This window comes from Antennarius striatus, chromosome 4 (genome assembly GCF_040054535.1).
Source record: "Antennarius striatus isolate MH-2024 chromosome 4, ASM4005453v1, whole genome shotgun sequence".
NCBI lineage: Eukaryota > Metazoa > Chordata > Actinopteri > Lophiiformes > Antennariidae > Antennarius > Antennarius striatus.
The window spans coordinates 6,859,480-6,874,132 of NC_090779.1; the positions used below are offsets into that span (position 1 = coordinate 6,859,480).

Consider the following 14,653-nt stretch of genomic DNA (forward strand, 5'->3'; position numbering starts at 1 on the left):
ATTTCTGCTTTTAACCAGCATACCCATTGTTGGCAGTGCGTGGTGAGGTGAGCAGATGCAAGGCAGATGCAGCAGAGGCCATGCTGTCGGTCTGGAGAGCAGAAAGAGGCGAGGAATCCAAGGTGGAGACCAGCCCACGCTGATGTTGCAGAGTCTGGGATGCAATCTCAGGCATCTCTTGGGACATGGCCGTGGAGGCTGAGGAGATAACGTCAGGAGAGCGAGCCCTGGTTGGCGAGGCCAGAGGTGGCAGGAGGGGAGAATCCAGGACCTGAGGGCTGTCGTGTGCCAAAGGACCACTAGTGGACACTAAACCCTTGAGATGGAGATTGGTAGCATAATTAAAGAAAGACCACCACTCAGAGAATTAAGAGGCTAGTTAGAGTGAGTCAGGTCCTACCTGTAGGCTCTCTAGCCCTGAAAGAAGCACAGCTGAAGCAGCTCTTGGGCTGGTGCTGGATACGGCAAGTGCAAGACTAGTGTTGCAGTTGTTCTCCACTCTGTTGGGGCTCTGGCTATCTTCACCAACTCTGCACATGGTAATACACATGATGTACTCAGGGCATGTTATACAAAAAATTCAGTCAAAAATAAATTCCATCTAACTTGAATGCAATAAAAGCCAAAATTGTGCTTTAAAATAAACAGAGTGTGCCCTCAGGCTTCAACAATCCCGACTTCGACCAATCGCAGGTTTTTAGTAGGTAGTCACGTGATACCGTACACGCATTTTATTGGCTTACGGCATCCGGAAGTCCGTGAGTCTTGGAACGCAGCGCACTTCCATGAGGCACAAAAGTGCTCTCACCAGTCAATAAGAGTGTGGGAAAAGGTAATACAGATAGAAGGTGGTTTAATATCAGCATAATTTAAACGTTCACAAACGTTTAAATTACCGTAAGTAATAAGAAATAGTTCGTCACTATGTCGCGGAATTCGTTATTTGTGTGTGGTACCTGGAGTGCATTAACCGCGAGTAACAAGAGTGCACTGTATTCTGAAACAGTTTATACTTCACATAAAGACAAAGGTGATAACATTGTTAGAGATTTTACATTGTGAATATTCTGGTCACCTCTAGTCACATGATTTCATTTGTATCCCTCATAAACAGTATAAAAGGCTGACCTGTTTGTTGAGTCAGAGTTGCTGCTAATTGCCGTCACAATGGTCAGACTGCTACCACTGCTAGCAGGAGATGCTGGTACCTGGAACGTAACACAGAAGTGACCTGCTATGTAGGAATTGTAACGGATTTGAAAAATCCATATTCAATGGTTAAAACATAACACTATGTTTATATCCAGCAAATTGTAGATGGTGATAATGCAACACAGTAACACAATATATGGAGGCCAATAATCAAAAGACCAAAAGGGAAAAAAACCCCAACTTGATCAAAAACATACAAAACCATGATTGTGATGTATTGTCACATCCATACAGTTTTGTAACTACATGCTGGGATGAAACTAAAGACAGACAAGGCTTGAGAACTGTTCCTACTGAAGTGCTTGGTGTCATGAAGGCATCTGGAGTCATCAGCTTGAGCATGGTTCCAGTGCTGCTACCAGAGGTTGGCAGGAAGTCACTGGGAACTGGAAGTGATGGGATCTTCCTTAAGTCGGTCTGGGAGCCACTTCCTGATTCCTTGTCGGAGCTCTGGTCGGTGAGATGGTCTGAAAACCCCGCTGAAAGTACAAAAAGGGGAGAGACTCATGTATGTGGCAACATTTGATAACAAAGTCATGAATGGATGGTGGATAAAACCTAAGGTAAAAAAACAGAGGATGAAGAGGAACAATGAAAATGCAGAAGGAGGCTAGGCAGTCAAGAAGCTTTTTTTACATGCATTTGTAACCTCGACCAATTAGAATTTGTTGTCATTTTAAAATGCTGGCACTGTGTCTTACCCAAACCGTCCTGAGAATCAGAGTGAGGCAGGAAGCCAGCAGATCTAGAACCCAGGTTTGGCTGAAACCAGATCTGGACATCCTGTAGACTCCTGAAAACAAACAGACAAAAACATAAAGTTGACTGCTCTGATTATCATCACTTAAATTCTTTGTTTGTGTTTTATATAATCTCTACAAAAATGTGCACATATCTCCTAATCACAGCAATAATATGACAACCGGTGTCCAGACATGTTGACAAACATGGCCCGCAACACTATCAGTGAAAACTGGTGTGTACCGGAAAAATAAGAAAGAAGAAGCAAAATTAGAAGAAGCAAAAAAAAGAAATGCTGCAGCAAAATAACCTCTTGATGAGATTAAAGCTTAATTACATTTTACACAGAGCAACATGAACAGTGACATCAACTTACTTTGTGTGAACACAATAGAGTTTAATTTGGATCCCAGACTTTGACTCTGTGGGTGCTTGAGTGCCCTCTGCAGGAAAACACACAAAAGTGACAAAGGTTTTTAGGATCAGTGCCACAACCAGTGACGTGCGGTCAGGGGAGGCAGTTGAGGCACGACCTCACCTGCCATCATGAAAGAAAAAAATGGAAAATGGAATAAGTAAATTAAATGCTAATATTTATCCAGCAATGTGTATTATAGACTTATTTTCCGTTTTAACGTCACCAATTTTAGGTTATTTTTACTCAAAATCGCTGTTTTTTCACATTTACCGCTGGAATATGGAGCAGAGACCTGCGGTGAGGCACCAGCCAGCCGTGCCTCACCATGGATTGTGCAATAGCTCAGATAGCTGTGCTTGTATGCTATACAGTGAGACCATAATGCTATCCCCTTTATATGTCGCTATTAAAATGTTCAAACATGTTTGCTCTATGAACTAATTTAGCTAATGTATAAAATGTACAGTGTTTTTTTGTCAATGTCTTTCTTGAGTTGAGCGGTCCTGAAAACGCTGTGAAAAGGCACCAGGTGAGGCACAAAAATACCCGGCCTCAAGGATAGGGGGCGCTGGTGATCCCAGGGATTCATCTTGGGACTCCTCAGCCGAAGAATAAGTGAATGCAGGCTACGATCTACATTAAGTCAAGTGCAGCAATTTTTTTTTTTACTCGCTCATTCAAATGTTGGATTACATATTACAAACTGAAGGAAGATATGGACAATTTCTACAAACAAGTTATTGATGCGTTCAGAGGGAGCGACGCATGGACTTCATTTACAAGTAAACCTGACATTAACAGGTTGGTAACAACATTACTTTTAAATCAAATATGCTTATTTGTGTGTCACAGTTTGTATGTGTAAATAATTCTGCAATGAGACTTTAACATAACCCACTCACTGCTAATGAAATGGTGAATAAGCTACACTGTGGGTTCATATTTTTGTAAATCTGATCACATGATCATGATGACGTTGGTGCCTCACCAGCCATGAACCTCACAGCACGTCACTGGCCACAACATATTCATCATTTAATTCTGCAGCTTAACAGCAAGAACAAAAATAACAAACTGTCTTGGTTTAATGATAATCATGTGTTATTGCCCTTGGAACAGGAATGACAACTCGATTCTACCAGGAACAGCTGCGTTCCAACTGGACAGTGATATTTTCCTCCAACGGCTTCACACACCACCAGAAAGGAACCAGATCATTTGTTCTCCCCAGTTTTGCTGATTTGTCTTGGTTTTGTTGACTTGTTAATGTTTTGGGTGTTTTTCAGTCTACTATGATTGAGTAGACTATATCATTAATGATTTCTTTTTTGCATATATGTAATCTAAAACACTGAACAGGGTGTTTTATTTTTAGAGTTGACCCGATTCTCTCTGCTGTCCCTGTATCTGACATCATTCTTGGATCTTAGCAGCTTGATACCTCTGTCAGAAATACACAAGTTGCATATTCTCCCATGAATGTAATGTAGAAACACTTCCTGGAAGCTTCTGTAGGCACAGCAGAGTTACTGGTGCAGAGCAGAGTGACTTTTGTAGAATATGCAATGTCTAGGATGACCACATTGAAGCTCAAGAATGTCCGTTTTTGTTGAATAAGGGATGGATGGATGGACGGACGGATGGATGGATGGACGGACGGACGGACGGATGGACGGACGTAAACTATGGCAGCAGGATGAATAAAACGATAGGAGGGAAAATAAGTTTGTGTGTGCAAAGCAGCACCTGTTGTCATGCTCTCACTCTCTTCTTCTGCAGGCAGGACCTCAGTGTGTCTCAATCGGCTGTGGGCAACATCACGGACACCAAAGCTCAACACAGGGTGGGTTAACAGGAACTCTGATACTGCTGTGAAAGTGGCCTTTCCCTTCTCTAGATCCTGCTGCAGCTCCATTGCATACAAAACCTATCATATAAGGACATCAGCAAGGTGAGTATACATGAGTACAAAGAAGACTAGCATTGAAACACAACTAACTCCTATTTTCTTAATCTTGTATCATCACTATTCCATCTAAAGAACAAAAATGGATATCAATGGGGGTGTATATACAGAGTAATACAACATTATTTGCTATTTGGTTATTCAAACTAAATAGCTGACATCATTGTACTGACCTTCCTCTGTACATCTGTCAGGATGAGATACTCAGAGGAGAGGTCCAGACAGGCCTTGAGACTCGGCAGAACCGATGAGTTGAACATATCTGGAGAAAACCTAAACCAACAACATAAAAACCTCCATTAGCATCTTCAGACGTGGTGCTCTTCAAAAACACTGTAAATAAATGGTTGGCACTAAAGACAGCAGAAATCATCCTTTGGAAATATCTTGAATTGCGATTATTTGGTATTTACTAAAGCACCTATTTAATGGTTACTAGGTCAAGCTTTATTCCAAGATAAAAGAATTTTAACTCATAAATAAAGCTCTAACCTGATGGTCTGTAGACAGGTCCAAGAAACAGTGCACCACATTTTTAACTCCTGGTTCTGATCTGCTCCAGTTATCAGGAACCGCCAGAAAGGAACTCTAAAAAAGACCAAAAGTTAAAAGAGGTGGTGCAGGAGAATATAAACAAAATGTAAAAGTCAACAGTCTCAGACGAAACGATGAAGGTCACAAGCATGCACTGACTCTGGATCCTGTCTTTTGTGGTTGTCACAAAATAGAAGGCAGGAAAGTGGACGTCCTCCATGAGGCCGCAATTCATGAAGACATCTGCATAGAAGAGAAGATTTTAAAAATCACAAATCTAACAAACACAAACTGAATTATGGAAAGCATGTTTAATTCCTTTCAGTTGTTTTCCAATTAAAACAATTTATATTTAATAAATTATATGTTGAATTGAGGGGATACATCAATTACCATTGACTTACCTGGGCTTATCCTGTCCTCCTTCTATGTATATCTGCCAGAACTTGATATATCCATCATGACTGGCAGTGGCTAACACAGTGCCATCTGGAGAAAGGGCCCCTTCACTGACTCGCTGGGGGGTCGGAAACATGACACGAAATAAACAAATCAGTACAATAATAATCCAATTAAGAAACCCTATGACATACAAAATATCCATTTTGAGAGTCTCCTGACCAGATTTTACAGCTTTGAAGGGAAAAATTGAAAATCTTGAGTAATGAATATATAATGAATTCACACGCTCCAGGCTTGTAGCAAAATTCTTGTCATTGATTTTTCAGTGTGTTCATGAGTATTTAAATAGTAATGTGGGAATAATACAGGCATTACAAAGATGTGTTGTACATGTGACATGTCAACATCTGTTTCAAGCACTACATTACACAGGGATATAATCTTACTTGACCAGGATGCTCCCAATTAACAGTAAAGTATTGCCTTACCTGAATTGTTATTAAATCTAAGTTTATTAACTTTAACTTTGGTAAGTAAACAGTGTTATACAAAACAATAAACATGTGCTTTCATTTGCTATGCTTCTACACAGTGTATGGCTGATGTGACAGTTGCCTACACCATCAGTTAAACCAGTTATCTGGAGACATCCGTTAACTTACTGAGAGGCAGAAATGCTGCAGATTAATCTGGGACGACTGCAGCTACAATCTGGCAAGAGAAAATCTGTTCCTGGGCGATCAAGTGGATAAAACAAGTCCAATGTACAAAAACCAAACAGCCACTTCACAAATGACAAGGACTCGTGTTTTCTGTGGCGGCCATTTCCAATCATCACTAACTATAAGCCCCCGGCAGATACACCACAATAACCACTCTTTTCCCACTGAACCAAATGACTTCTACGTCTGTTCTGAGACCAACAACACCACACAGGTACAGATGTTCCTGTCATCATCCAGTAACCAGGGACTCCAACTGCTTTTAACTGGGGTAAAAAAAAGGGCATGTAAATCCCTGCAGACCTACAGGGCTGGAAACCATCCATGGACAGGTCCTGGATGTCTTTGCTGGCAATTTCAACTCCTTTTTCAGCCAGGAAACATTGTCCAACTGCCTCCAAAATGCCACCACCATCCTTGTTCCCAAAAAGTGAAACTCAGCCTGGCATCCACTCCGTGGCATTCACTCCAATCTTCATGAAATGAGTGACTAGTCATGAAGGACATTAAGAACTGCTACCACTCTTGAAGATGAAAAATACCCAAGCTCTCTTCTTGGCTTGAGCTCAGCTTTTGACATATACCACAACAGCTTGTGGTGAAGCTAAGACTGCTGGGGGTGAACTCTGGCACCTGCAACTACATCAACACAGTGGCAACAAGCCCCCAGGTCAAGAAATCGAGGCACACATCTGTAACCACTGCAGTGAACACAGACTATCAGCCGTGTTCATCCTGCTCACTGCACTGTCAGATACATCACCAACCACTTCAAGTGTCCTTATCACAAAATAATGGAGACCCTGATCAGCAGATCCCAGAGTCCCACACTCAGTGCCGACAAGAGCAAAGAGATCAAGAGGGCTAGAAACCATCACAAACCACTGACGTCCATTGCTGGTGCTCCTGTGGAGCTGTAGAGTGGGTCAGTGCTGTATGTAATTGCACTGTATGTAATTGGTGAGAAACTGCATGTGGTTTCTCTTTTGTATGCAAGTACTTATGGAATTGACAGAGCAAATCTTGAAACGTAATCCATCACAGCTGAAGAGTTGTGTACATTTTTGTTAATTTTTCTAACTTGACATAAATTTTCCCTTTTTGGAACTATTTTCTTGTCCAATCATTCTGACACCATTTGAATGCACGGATAGTTTCCTGTGTTCAAAACTGAAGACTTGACGGTAAAGTTAGTGTTATAATCTGATTATACCTGGGTATGTCCTTTGACTGTGATGAGGCCTTCTTTAATGTCTGTGGCATCAACAGGCCAGCTGCTGTTGTTGGATCTCAAGACCTCCAGGTCCCAGACCTCAGCCTAGATAGAGGACAAAATTATGAAATCTTACTTTGCCTTCTCCTGAAATGTTCCACATAGAACATTTGTCTTTCTACTTTTAGTTAAAATAACAGAATGTGTGCATGATCATAACTTATCATTCACCTAGATGCAACATCTAGGGAAATTCACTTTACTTCTCAACTACTGTGAACTAATTGAGCTTTACACGTACAAGTAAATTGTTACTGTTTAAGTGTTTAACATCACAGTATCTGAGAAAAACGTTTCTGTGTATAGCAGTTGTACCTTATCTTCATGTAGAAGAGCTAAAGTTTGGCTTGTGTCATCCTGGTTCTCCTCATTGTCATCTTGAATGTAGGGACACCAGATGAGACGACGGTGTGAGTTCAGTGGGGTGTCCTCAGGTCGTTGGATATGAATCACCATTTGATCACTGTACAGATGGGTTAAAGAAAACGGGAGAAAAGGCCATCTCTTGACGGATTTCTTCCTCTCTGAGGCACGCTGCGACTATACCACAATTAAATAATCTTTAGAAGGAGAGCATCAAGATGACCCTGAACTGCATACTGTCCTACTCATGTCAGGATACAGTATCTTGCTTCCAGTGCAGGTGAGCTGCCAGACCATCAGGTTGCCAGCTTCATCAACACAACCCAACAGGGAGGAGTCGAGGTGGGCAAATGCCAAATCTGTGACAGCTCCAGTAAAACCCTTCAGCAGAGATCGCTCAGCAAAACCTACACTCAGGACACGAATCATTGCATGGTTGTTGGCTCCTGCAATAAAAATGGATGAAGAGCCTTCAATCAATGTGAGCAAGAAAAAAATTAATAGGATACTGTTATATTAAACACAACCATAGGAATGGAAGAACTTCATATATCCATTTAAACTAGAATTGTGGCTTTCTAAAAACAGAAATCCATTCCCATAACTTTTAATAAAGCTGTGACACTTGATTAAAAACTTGATAGTAATAGTAACCTCTGATGGCATAGGCCACGAAGGAGCTGGATACAGCTATCAGTCTGCCATAGTAGTACTTGTGTTCCCAGTCGTACTTGGCAACAGGCTGAATCTTCACCTGAACGAAAAACAAATTCATCATTCAAAATTAATTTATATCCTTGCAAAAATGTTCATAATCATCTTTTTAAAGGCATAAAACTGCAGTTTTCAGAAGTCAAAGAGAGATTGTTCGAAACAAAGCAGTCAATTTGGGAAAACGTGTTTCTTATCATGTATAAATCAGGGGTGCCCAACACTAATTACATAGTTATCCTCCTACTTTATTTTCATTTAAGAAAAGATATGAGTGGGGGAGCCGGACCAAGAATAACAAAAACAAAACATCTGTCCTCAAAGTCACAGTGCTATCATATTGGAAACTTCCGAATACTCCCATCAGAGCTAAAGATGCAATACAAGGTGTGGGAACTTGCAAATGTACACTACAAAGAACAGATTGTCAGTAAGACTTTGCTGTACTTGAGCCAGTCACCACATTTATGTCCTACTTACTACAGGACGATGTTGAGGTTGATTAACTTGCATCAAAAATTTCCACCGTTTCACCTAAACTGGTCTGTTGTGGAGGATTACAATTTGACACTACAAACTGACACTCAGCTAAAGTTCTGGTCTTGCAGATAGTTATGGAACTTCCTCACAGAGGAATGGTAACCAAATACGTATAAGGAAATGTAATACTTACTTGACTGCATTATTTCGCCTCCAATTATCTATGCGAGTCAGTGTTTACACACATGAAGATTATTAAGTCTCAAAATCGTTCTGCTATTATTGAAGATTCAGTGTAAGTCAAAGAGTAAAGTAATAACCAAAACGGTAGTTATTATGCCAGATTTCATGTAGTTATATAGGTACAAAACATATACATTGTGTATATAGAGTACCCAGTATATATAAGTAAATAAATACATGTTTAGCATTTCTAAAGTAGGAAGACTATTTTGACATTTTAAAAGCAGATAGTTTGAAAGACAAAAAATGTGGGCACCCCAGTATAGATCATATTTTGTTGAAAAATTAAATTAAATTTTCAGAAAGCATAGTGGCTACATATATGTAATAGATACCACCAAAATGTAATCGCAACAGTGTGATTTAGTAGCTGGTGATTTGGATTCTTACCTTGTTGCTGCCTCTGGCTTTGCTATTGATGCTGGAATCTTGACTTGCTACAATCTCAACATTATTGGAGGTGATGGGTATACAGGTGGAGCCATCATCACCAGAAAGGCAACTGAAATTGCAGTGCAAAGATATATGGACACATGTCTTGTAAACAGTCTTTATTAATATTATTTTATTTGAATTTTTAAAAAAAACATGGCTAAGCCCCATGAGAAAAAAAAAATTGCCTAATTGCAAAGGTTGCAAGTAACTTAACCTAGAAAGACGCTCACATTATTTGAGTCTCTTGTGTGCTGCTGATGTCTGTGGAGATTGGTTTGGAAGACTCGGACATGGCTGACCGATCTGTGCTTCCAAGAAGGCCTGCTGCACCCAATAATCCATTCAGTTCTCCATTAAAAGATGGCATTCTCTGACCATCTGACTGTGTATCTGAGAAAAGACAGTGAGTACAGAAGTTATACTGTGGATAGATGTGACTTTCAACCCAGGGAACAAATGTAAGGGGAAAAAACATTTAGTGTCTATTTCATGTCGGGAAACAATGTGCCATGACGTTATTCAAATACAAATCTTTAAAACTATTGGAATGAGCAACACCATTCTTGCAAACAAAATTCCCTTCTCCGGTGTTTCGATGAGGAGTTCCAGATCTTCCAAAAGTTTTGTATCAGGTTGGAAGGCCACTTCCTTTTAGTCTATTTTCATTTTACAACTGTTCAGTGATGCACTGCCTATCTCTAAATTTTACACACACAAGCATTTCTGCAATGTTTGACCCTATTTAATATTTCTCATAGATCTAAGAACACATTTTCCTCTTTCCATCTTGATACAAAATGTAGGGATCTACCCAGCTGAGAATGCATAATTTTATTAACCTTTATGTAGAATACTTATGTGTCTACATGACATTCCAATTTTCCATTCTGTTAACTGCCAAAATATGCTATTTATCAGCTCTTTGCTGTCACCACTTCACACAAATACAGTTAAAATAGATCAGTGCTACAGATTTTTTTCCATGCTAAACACATTAAGCTACTTTTAATGCCACCAATCCATCATAAAAGCACACAAATCAAATGTTGTGAAAACACTTCCAACTTCAGCTGAAGTGTTCCAAAGTTCCTTTTTTGGCCTAGAATAATGCAGATGTTTCATGCAAAAACTCCAAGATGTGCTACACTTCTGACTAAGACTGCAGCAGTTAGTGCTTTCACAGTACACTACGATATACATTTTAATGGTTATCATATCATGATCATTTGCTTTTATAACAAAAAAACGGAATCTCCATTATCAAGTACTAACGGTCGTACCCCAGGCTGGACCCCAACTCCTACCCAAAGACAGCTGAGACTGACTTCAGAACAAATGATTTAGCAACTTTACTTCGTCAACATGGAAACATGGCTCATTAACGCAGCCAAGTAACTTGAGAATTATTATCTGGCATGACTATGAACGCCTTCTGCCACCTTTATAAAATTTTCACAGATTTGTGGTTTGTGTACATTTTTAGATTCTGTTATGAAAATTTGAAATCTTGTCACATTTTAGGACATTGCTAAAATTAAAAACAGACCCCATATAAACTACGATTCAATTGCACCTGCTTTTAAACATTCTACAGAGTACAACTGGACGTTAACTACTTATTTGTAATTACTTAATTGTAAATCAGTGCACCTGCAAGGAGAGATCTGTAATTAGCGTGTTTTCCTACTCAATCAGTCAGGACTTTAAATTTGTCACCCATCCTTTCCAGCATTCTTATGTCCGTCACTCCAATTGCACATTATTTATATTTCGAAGAAAGGACGATAATACATTTGACCTAATCTTTAGAAGCTTAGATTTAACAATTTAGCAGATGTGCAAGAGATGTGTAACTCAATACGCTGTAAATTACTTGTATTTAATCTTTCTTCAACTAATCTCAAACCGATACAACATTTTTGAAAATTTCCTTTCCGAAACTTCTTGAAAGGTGTTTGTTTAGAAACGTTTTCATTTCACTTAGTTGTTCTTTCACCACAGAAGGCGCCGACCTTCTACGCAGTTCTGACGCTCAAGCTAATATTTGATAGCAATAAAAATGTTTCTGCTAAATCATACGGACAACCAATATAATAACTAAATTCATTGCTTGGGAGCCATAATCGAGTTACTTCGACAATAACTTCGATAAATGGAACATATATTTATAATTGATTAACCTTTCCCTCAGACATACGACAGGCTGAGGTATAAGCTAACTATGGATCGGAATCTAGCTAACACTTTTGGGATGACAACATGCTGGATAACTTTCAGAACGTTTAAACCCAACTTTAACGTATTCTTTGTACGACAGAAATAACAGACAGAGCAGTGGCTATATTTTTAAATTAATTGATATCCCCACTGTACTACCAAGTACTGGGCTGCCTTCAGTTAGCGGCTATTGGAACAGCTAAAGAGCTAACATCACTCCTATATGGCAGCGCGCTAAACTCACGTTAGCTAGGTACCAATTTGGCTAGTTAGCTAGCATCCCATTAGCTTGTGAGGCCTAAACTCTCGCAGCTGCTTCTGATTCCCGGTATAACTTACCGGTGCCGTTGTCGGGACGGTCGAGCTTGAGGATGTCACGCAGATGCTGGGTCGCACCTTCAATATCTATGTTTGAATTCGACGCCATGGGTGAGGGAAGAAGGAGACTGGGTCAATTTAGGGGGAGAAAATTATTCCTTACAAGAAGCGATGCTGTCAGTGCGCCTTTCGTTCACCCACAGCAACCATCTAAACTTCCGCTGTGTTCACTCCGTAGTTTCCGTCCGCTTCCTGTGTCAGGTCATTGGTTCCGGGGACAGACTTTGATGAAGTTCTGGTATAATGTACTCTAGAACAGCAGTCCCCAACTTTTTTTGCGCCATGGACCGGTTTCATTTAAGACAATGTTTTAGCGGACCGGCCTTCATTTGCTCGATGATCGTTAATGATGCCAGGACAGTTGTAGTCTAATAATAAATCATCCGCAGTGGTTTTATGTAAAATGCAAACATCAACAGAGAATAAACTTTTTTTTTTCATAAAATGATAATCAACATCTCTGTGAACGAAAACATTGTAAGAAATAATTATACTAAAAACTGAATTCAAGTGACTGCACTGGTGAGGTTTATTTTGAAATACAGCAACTTAAGAATACTGATCATTTCCAATAAAAGGGTGAACAAGTCAATTAAATAATAATTACAATAATGAGAATTAGTGGTTGGGGACGGCTGATCTAGGGGTAACGGGAGACAATGACACCTGAAGTGTGTTCCGGACATCCGGTCTACTCCGCAGTTTGGTTTTCTTTACGGTCTTCTTCTCCTTCTTCTTTTCCTTTCAGCTTGTCCCGTCAGGGGTCGCCACAGCGAATCAATTGCTTCCATCTAACCCTGACTTCTGAATCCTCTTCTCTCACACCAACTACCTTCATGTCCTCTTTCACTACATCCATAAACCTCCTCTTTGGTCTTCCTCTAGGCCTCCTGCCTGGCAGTTCAAAACTCTGCATCCTTCTACCAATATATTCAATATCTCTCCTCAGGACATGTCCAAACCATCTCAGTCTGGCCTCTCTGACTTTATCTTCAAAACCAAAACATGTGTGGGCGGCAGTGGCTCAGATGGGGGCAGCAGTGGCTCAGATGGGGGCAGCAGTGGCTCAGTAGAGCGCGCAGTAGAGCGGGTCAGCCAGTGTTTCAAAGATCGGCGGTTTGATTACCGCTCCCGCCCAAAAAACTGACAGTGGGAGGTGTTAGCTCCCTCCGGAGCACTGCCGAGGCGCCCTTGAGCAAGGCGCCGTCCCCCTTACAAGTTGCTCATTTGGGGCGCACCACGAAGGAGCTGCCGGCCACTCTACCTCCTCTGCTCGCGTGTGTTCAGGCCCTGTGTGCGTGTTTGTGTATTCACATACAGTTAATATGCATGATTTGAACTAACGCCGCAGCGATTATAATCAGTATATAAAATTGAAGAAAAAATAGTCCCTCTGATGTACTCATTCCTGATCCTATCCTTCCTGGTCACTCCCAGAGAGAACCTCAGCATCTTCATCTCTGCTACCTCCAGCTCTGTCTCCTGTCTTTTCCTCAGTGACACTGTCTCTAGACCAAACAACATCGCTGGTCTCACCACAGTTTTGTACACCTTTCCTTTTATTTTACCTGAAACTCTTCTATCACACATCACACCTGACACTTTCCTCCACCCATTCCATCCTGCCTGGACACGCTTCTTCACCTCTTTTCCCACATTCTCAATTGCTCTGGACTGTTGACCCTAAGTACTTAAAATCCTCCACCTTCTTGATCTGTTCTCCCTGTAACCTCACTCTTCCATTTGGGTTCCTCTCATTCACACACATGTACTCTGTCTTACTGTGACTAACCTTCATTCCTCTCCTTTCCAGGACAAACCTCCACCTCTCTAGCTTCTCCTCCACCTGTTCCCTGCTCTCACTGCAGATCACAATGTCATCTGCAAACATCATAGTCCATGGAGATTCCTGTCTAACCTCCTCTGTCAGCCTGTCCATCACCATAGCGAACAAGAAGAGGCTCAGAGCTGATCCCTGATGCAGTCCCACCTCCACCTTGAACTCCTCTGTCACACCTACAGCACACCTCACCACTGTCTTACAGTCCTCATACATGTCCTGCACCGCTCTAACGTACTTTCCTGCCACTCCAGACTTCCTCATACAATACCACAGTTCCTCTCTGGGCACCCTGTCATAAGCTTTCTCCAGATCTATAAAAACATAATGCAGCTCCCTCTGGCCTTCTCTGTACCTCTCCATCAACATCCTCAAAGCAAATACTGCATCTGTAGTACTCTTTTTTGTCACGTAACCATACTGCTGCTCACAAATGCAGATTACACCGTCTACACAAGATGTAGTCTACCTGTGTGCTCCTACCTCCACTTTTATCGGTCGCCCTATGTTCCTGCCTCTTCTGGAGGAAAGTATTCACTATAGCCACCAATGACAACTCTCTCACTTCTGGGTATGCTCTGCATCACTTCATCAAAGTCCAACCAGAATGTCTCCTTCTCCTCCAGCTCCTATCCTACCTTTGGAGCATACCCACTAACAACACTGAACATCACACCTTCTATTTCTAGCTTCAGACTCATCACTCTAGCTGACACTC

General features: G+C 41.0%; 1 protein-coding gene across 2 annotated transcripts in view; it reads right to left on the minus strand.

Moving 5' to 3' along the window:
• Positions 1 to 12,384, minus strand: part of edc4 (enhancer of mRNA decapping 4) — a 28,046-nt gene extending 15,662 nt beyond the window's left edge. Inside the window, exons 1-18 of one of the 2 annotated variants that reach the window (XM_068313529.1) lie at positions 12,057 to 12,384; positions 9,731 to 9,890; positions 9,456 to 9,567; positions 8,286 to 8,385; positions 7,891 to 8,077; positions 7,584 to 7,731; positions 7,209 to 7,313; positions 5,276 to 5,388; positions 5,031 to 5,114; positions 4,830 to 4,925; positions 4,511 to 4,610; positions 4,118 to 4,298; positions 2,330 to 2,396; positions 1,914 to 2,005; positions 1,507 to 1,691; positions 1,129 to 1,208; positions 401 to 530; positions 24 to 316 (exon numbers count right to left, since the gene is read on the minus strand). In XM_068313529.1, the coding sequence (XP_068169630.1) occupies positions 24 to 316; positions 401 to 530; positions 1,129 to 1,208; positions 1,507 to 1,691; positions 1,914 to 2,005; positions 2,330 to 2,396; positions 4,118 to 4,298; positions 4,511 to 4,610; positions 4,830 to 4,925; positions 5,031 to 5,114; positions 5,276 to 5,388; positions 7,209 to 7,313; positions 7,584 to 7,731; positions 7,891 to 8,077; positions 8,286 to 8,385; positions 9,456 to 9,567; positions 9,731 to 9,890; positions 12,057 to 12,144 (2,321 nt within the window). In that variant the 5' untranslated portion in view covers positions 12,145 to 12,384. The remainder of the gene's footprint in view (positions 1 to 23; positions 317 to 400; positions 531 to 1,128; positions 1,209 to 1,506; positions 1,692 to 1,913; positions 2,006 to 2,329; positions 2,397 to 4,117; positions 4,299 to 4,510; positions 4,611 to 4,829; positions 4,926 to 5,030; positions 5,115 to 5,275; positions 5,389 to 7,208; positions 7,314 to 7,583; positions 7,732 to 7,890; positions 8,078 to 8,285; positions 8,386 to 9,455; positions 9,568 to 9,730; positions 9,891 to 12,056) is intronic. The other variant, XM_068313528.1, reaches the window with a different exon arrangement.
• Positions 12,385 to 14,653: the final 2,269 nt, after the last annotated feature.